The 6549-nt window shown below is 34.9% G+C and overlaps 2 protein-coding genes across 2 annotated transcripts; one reads left to right on the forward strand and one right to left on the reverse strand.

Annotated features, from left to right (window-relative positions):
- Positions 1-3066: 3066 nt before the first annotated feature.
- Positions 3067-3926, reverse strand: LOC132602065 (uncharacterized). The gene has a single exon (XM_060315085.1). The coding sequence runs from the start codon at positions 3846-3848 to the stop codon at positions 3168-3170; it is 681 nt and encodes a 226-aa protein (XP_060171068.1). The 5' UTR covers positions 3849-3926; the 3' UTR covers positions 3067-3167.
- Positions 3927-4081: 155 nt separating this feature from the next.
- Positions 4082-5086, forward strand: LOC132602066 (large ribosomal subunit protein P2B-like). Its single transcript, XM_060315086.1, has one exon. The coding sequence runs from the start codon at positions 4682-4684 to the stop codon at positions 5009-5011; it is 330 nt and encodes a 109-aa protein (XP_060171069.1). The 5' UTR covers positions 4082-4681; the 3' UTR covers positions 5012-5086.
- The last annotated feature ends 1463 nt before the right edge of the window (positions 5087-6549 follow it).

Genomic DNA, 6549 nt, shown 5'->3' on the forward strand with positions numbered 1-6549 from the left:
TTCAACGTAAAAATCCCGGGGTAATGTAGCTGTGAATGTCAATTTCACTTCTACAGTTTCAATTTTTGAAAATAAGGCTGACTAATTTTCTCGACATATAAAGTTGACTAAAATAATCTTACAGTCAAACACTAAGTTTTTTCAAACAAAACTTACTTCGGGTTCAGGAGCGCGGATTACAACTAGAAGGAGGAATGAAATGGATATAGCTCATGTTCGCATGGTTAGAAAGTGTAGTACGTGCAAGCAAACAGGTCATAACAAGAATCGCTGCCCCGACAGAAATCAGTAGTTGTTGTTGCTTGTTGGTTTTTATGTTTTTTCTTAAGTTGTACGATTGTTGTTTCCTTATGTAATCTTCCAAGAATATATAACATGTCTTGTGCCGTTTAAGAGTTAGCATGTAATTTAACATTTACTACTCAGTTAATGTGTGACGTTTATTTAACTTATATTTTATTTTTTATTTCTGTTCGCATATATAACACATTTAATTATTGCATGTGTTAAAATATTTATTTGAGTTAATCACTGAAATTAACTATATGCTTTAAAAATTAAAAAAATCAATAATGTTTTTATTAAAACCACAGCCGAATATGATTTAAATAAAGGCAACGTCTTACAAAGTATTTGTAAAACGTCGGGGGGAAAAATTAATGAAATGTATAACGTGAACTGATCCATGTTATACAATATGTTTTGTATAACGTGGATCAGTCCACGTTTTACAAAATATATTTGTAAAACGTGGACTGATCCAAGTTATACATTTTTTTTTTTTAATTTTTCGTTGATTGCTTCGGACAACCGAAAAAGTTTTTTGGGGTATAACGTGGATCAGCCCACGTTATACCCGTTTTGATATATAAATTTTTGGATATCCCCTTTTGGTTTATACCGTGTATTTTTATACCCTTTAGGCTCCGGACTCCAAAAGGTGTATTGTATTGGATACACTTCTGCTTTTTGCTTGATATATATAGTGTCCTTCCGAACGTGCTCCTAGCATACCTCACTTGTCACTTCTCATCTCTCATATTCTTTACTACATCGTACATCATCTCTCTATATAGAATCTTTCTTAGTAGACATGATTAAAGCCAAATCTGCACTGGTTCTCTCACTATTAGTCACTCTCTTATTGTCCCCATACTACAAAACTTCAGCTTTTAATGACATTTCGCCGTCCACTTCCAAACCTCCAAGCCAAACTCTGCCACTGGGAAAGGAGGGGCAAGTATGTTGCCATAAAACTCTAGATATTAACGTCCAGATTAAAGGGAGACCACGAACCGTTCCCGTTACTCCAAATACGGGTGCTCGCTCAACTCCAAGGAGATCATTGGCTATTGCAAAACATATATCTTCATTTCAAGTGTGTTCACCTCTGTTTTATCTCCTTTCACTCAGTTTCTTCTTGCTCTAGAGGCACATGCTAGAGCAGAAATATGGTGAAGTCCTACTTGCTGGACGACTAAATAAAAGAAAAAAGTTTATTAGGACAATATAATGTTGAGCTCTTTTTAGTTTTTCCTTTTCCTTTCTAAGTTTTCTACTAGTGTATCTTTGACCTTGAGCCTGAATGGGTTCTCCATCTATCCTCCTTTTTGCTTTAGGATAAAGGGTGGCTTTATTCAAAGCATCGACAGAGCTGTTGTTTTTTACGTGTAAGTTGTAATACATGTTACAACTTCTCTCTTGTATTGTCAAAAAATGGTATAGTAAGATGCTTCCGTTGCATTGCCTCTGCTTTTAGGCAAATATGCTAGAAAAATAGTAGCTGTATTGGAATAAAAATTATGATTTGAAACTTATCTAAGTTCAGTTTTGGCACACAGAATTATTTTCTTCTTTGGCCCACCTTTTAACTCTACGACCAAAGTGGAGCCAACGAGGAAAAGCAAAGAGAATGGGAATCAAATTATGTACTCCATATTCTATTAATTGAGCTTAATACAAATAAATAATGAGCATGAGTACAGGTCATATCCATATCATCAATGTTGTACTCTGAGTAAAAGTAGACATCAAGATCTTGTCCATTGCACCACATGGTGAACAAGTACAACCTTTGATGATAGAAAGGATAAGTCACGTTGTATGTTGATAATGGCCAATTTAGAAGAGTTTTTCTCTCTTCTTTCCATTTTCACAATACTAAACAGGTTTTGTGTACTGTCTTTCACGAAGTTTAGAAGCTATATAAATACATAGAATTTTTTTGACTCGAAAGAATTATTAATAATATTTTTTTAATAATCGTGATGTTTGACAAGCTTGCGTGCACCTCAACTAATTTCATGTGATACTTGGCTACTTGTCACCCCCACCAGCAACAAAAAGAATCATTAACAAAATGTGTATAATTTTCTTAATGATTGCCATTGTCCTTCAAGTGATAATTAACCTTCATCTTTTTTCTCTCAATTTTGGAACATAGAGGGTGGTTGTCTGACCTTTGGTCACACTGACTTATAAACATATTTTGACTTTTTTTACCGATTTGGTAAATACTCAAAATACTTCTCTATAAGTCAAAATTAACCAAAACCCACAAGTTGGTCATCCTAACTCATGGTTTTTTAGCTTAGAAACACATTTAGTTTGACCAATTTTTTTACTATTTTGTCCTTAAACCTCTTTCTAATATTTAAACTACATTTTTCAAATTAAAACTCCTAACTTTTTCTCCACTCGTATATCATCCATCATTTTCCTCACAAAGATAGTCCTAAATTTACGAGTTTTTGTTAAAAAATTAAGGTATTTTTGTCAAACAGGATACTTCTAAATTTACAATTCTTTGTTAAAACATGAAGGTATTTTAGTAAAACAAATCAACGGCTTGTTATAAGTTTCTACATTAAAAGTGCTTATCAATACTTTTTTTTTTAAAGGCGCCTTTAATAAAAACTTAAAACTTCTCAAAGGGGTTCCCAAAAATGAATTATCAGAATTCAGGAAGTTTTGCTTTAAATTCGAATTAGGTAGGAAGAAATGGAATGATCTCCTCGAGCTGTGGAACTCACGGGAAAAGAAAGAATCGAGAAAAGAAAGCCGACTTCGTATTGCATCATATAAACCAAAGGACAAACAAGAAACTCAAACAACAATCTACATGTGCAGAATGCAGCGTACTTTTAATTTTACTAATCAGAAGTCAATCAAAATTCAAGTTTCAGCCATCTAGTGTAGAAGACACAGGTTTTGGGGGATATGATTCCATTTGGTGTACATTTACTAATCCTAGGGCAAGCACTACATGGAATTGAAGCCATATTCCCTATTGTTTTGGGACCTCTTGCAATTAGATAACAAACAGATCCAACCGGAATAGAATGATATTCTGCCAATCCAGTGCTCTCCACCTCTTTAATAACATGGTTCAAGACCATATACTCCAATGTTTGCGCAACTCGTTCATCTGTGCAATCAGCAAGTTCGTGTTTCTCTATAAGTTTGTGTTCCTTTATAAATGTGGAGATTCCCTTCATAGTAGCAACTTTCAGCTTATCTAAAACCTTCAAGCATATTTGTACGAGAGCAGCGACGTATTCTTTATTAGCCCACCATGCTTCTTCCGAAGGTTTAAACTCAACAGCCATGTAATGCTTCTTTCTCTTATTTTGGTTATTCACAACAAGTTTTATCTTCTTCTTTATTTCCAGTAATTCCAGGGCTTTTTTCACAATAGGTGGTGGGAGGTTTATCTCTTTTTTCACATCTGCCGCGCAGATTCCAATATTCTTTTTACCTTTGACAACACTGAGCACTTTGATTTCAACATCTCCAAGGACATGAGTACACCTAGGCTTCATGGAGGCTGCTTCGCTTGATCGGCTCATCTCTGTGAGCCTTTTGTCTCTCAAAATTTCTTCCGAACTTTGATATAAGAAAGAGTCCAAGAGACAGCTAGCCAACAATGGTGGTTTCAAGCAGTGTAAAGATGGTGTCTAGAGTGAATACGTTTCTTTCTTTTTGTGAAATTATGATAATGGAGTACTGTGGCTGCTAGGTTATTAGAGAGTCTTTTCTTTTGGTTCAATTTATGTTTATCAACTATTTACAATTGGCTAATCCAAACGGGCTCAAATTAAAGAAATGATTTTAGGGCTTGTGCTTTGGAGAATTGTGTTATTAGGTTTTAGGGTATCTTTTCTCTCTTTAATTTCTAATTAATTCTTTCTTAGACCAGTGCATATTGATTTTTATTTTTTTTTGAAATTCTTGCATTAATTTTAGTAAAGAAACTGGGAAAAGGAAAAAAGAAGAAAGAAATAAAGAAAAAGAAAAACTAAATCCTAACCTAGTTATACTTGGAAAGTAATTTTTTTTTTGTCTTTAAGAATTAATTAAAACCCCTTACGTTACGTGCACATAAAGAAACTAAAAAAAGCCTCATTTAAAACCGTAACAACACTATGTACTCAAAACCCAAACCCTAAAAACCATTCTTTGTTCCCAAGTTTCTCCAAAAAAAGAAAAAAAGATGAAGGTTATCGCTGCCTATTATTAGTTATATTTGGATAAGTAAACCTTTTTATGTATTTAAGAATCAAGACGAAGAAACCCAAAAAAACCGTCGTTTAAAACCCTAACAACACCATATATTCTCAAAACCCAAACCCTAAAACCGTTCTTTGATCCCAAGTTTCTCCAAAAAAAAAGAAGAAGAAAGATGGATGTGATCGTCACCTACTTGTTGGATGTGTGGGGCGGAAACACCAGCCCTACGGCGGAGGATTTGAAGGCACTTCTCTCTTCCGTTGGAGCGGAAGCTGATGAAGCAAAAATTGAGTTATTATTATCTCAAGTCAAAGGAAAAGACCTTACTGAGCTTATTGCTGCTGGCAGAGAGATGATCGCTTTGGTGCCTTCCGGTGGCGGTGGCTTTGCGGTTACTAGTGGTGGCGGTGGTGCAGTGGTGGCGGAAGAGAAGGTGGAGGAAAAGAAAGTGGAAAAGAAAGAAGAGTCTGAGGAGGAGTTTGGCTTTGATCTCTCTGGTTAGATGAATGATTTAATTTTTGTGCACATAGTATAAATTCAGTGCAATATAATTTATCTTTTCATACTAGTAGTCGTAGTATTATGCTGGTAGTTGCTTGTCCTTCTATTTCTGTTGCTATTTCTTGTTTCTTTTGTGGTAATTATGGCTCCTTGTTTTCAGACAGTTTTATTATGCTATTTATAGTATTTTTCCGTGGCTTTTTATACCCTTTGTCAAGGGTTTACCGGAAACAACCTTACCTGCCAAAGGTAGGGGGTAAGGTCTCCATATACTCTACCCTCCCCAAGCGCCACTTTGTGGGATTTCACTGGGTATGTTGTTGTTGTTGCATAATTTATTATTATAACAAGTTATCACTTTATTTTTCAGGCTACTATATCAAAATTGGATTAAAATCAAGTTTAGTGTTAGCTTATTTCCTCTAATCCTTGCAATTTTAATCTGGTTTTATGTTTAGGTTTACATCAATATGTGTTCACCTTGGATGTTTATTTCCTTTTTGATCAATGTCAACGGGTCCCCCACCCCCCCACCCACCCACTTTTGGTTTGTGTTATGTGATAATTTTTATTAGTATGTTGTGGTTTGGTAGGGTACCTATTAGATAGAATAATGTTGCTATAAAATTTTAGTACAATGGTTGCAAATTTAAGTATAGTACAATTAATACCATTACTTACACCCAGGGGCGGAGCCAGTAAGGGTCAAGGGGATTCGTCCGAACCCTCTTCGGCGAAAAATTACACAGTTTATACAAGGTGAAAATTATTTTTTATGTATACATAATAAATATTGAACCCCCTTGGCTTCTTTATTTCTCAACTTCTTTATATTTTTGAACCCTCTTAGTTAAAATTCTGACTCCGCCACCCTAAACTAATCCCAGCTTGGCATGGAAGGCAAAGGCAACGGGCTACTCGTGCTGAGGAACTGAGGTTACAAGCACTGAAAGCTGATGATCAAGAAGCTTACATGAAGATGGTGGAGGAAAGCAAGAACGAAAGGTTAATGATGCTTCTACGGAAAACAAATGAGCTCCTGGCTAGGATGGAAGCTGCTAGTCAACGGCAAAAAGATGCTGATCATGATAGCATTGAATCTTTGGAAGGCTCAGATGCTGAAAATATTGCTTCTAAGTAATATGATCTGATGAGGGGTTTGGTTTCGATCTCTTTGGTCAGATGAATTCATATACATTGATGGTGAAGTTTATTTATATTCTGTGAACTTTTTGGATCAATATCAGTACTAGTAATGATTTTCTTTCTTTTAATAGTAGTAATTTTAATTTGGTTTATGTTTACATTCTATTATTGGGGTGCCACACTTATAATGTGTGTACAACATTTGTGCAGTTTAAACGAGATTAACAAGCTCCAATTAATTAATGTAATAAACTTATTGTGCATGTGGATTTATTTCATTTATATCTGGCTGTTTATCAATATGACTTAGAATAAATTTTATCAAATATCCTTTTCTAGTTACAGTGGTCGATATCCCTCGAGGATGTTGTGAGTTATGTGAAACATAGAATG

Source organism: Lycium barbarum, chromosome 7, assembly GCF_019175385.1.
Source record: "Lycium barbarum isolate Lr01 chromosome 7, ASM1917538v2, whole genome shotgun sequence".
In the NCBI taxonomy this organism is placed as follows: Eukaryota; Viridiplantae; Streptophyta; class Magnoliopsida; order Solanales; family Solanaceae; genus Lycium; species Lycium barbarum.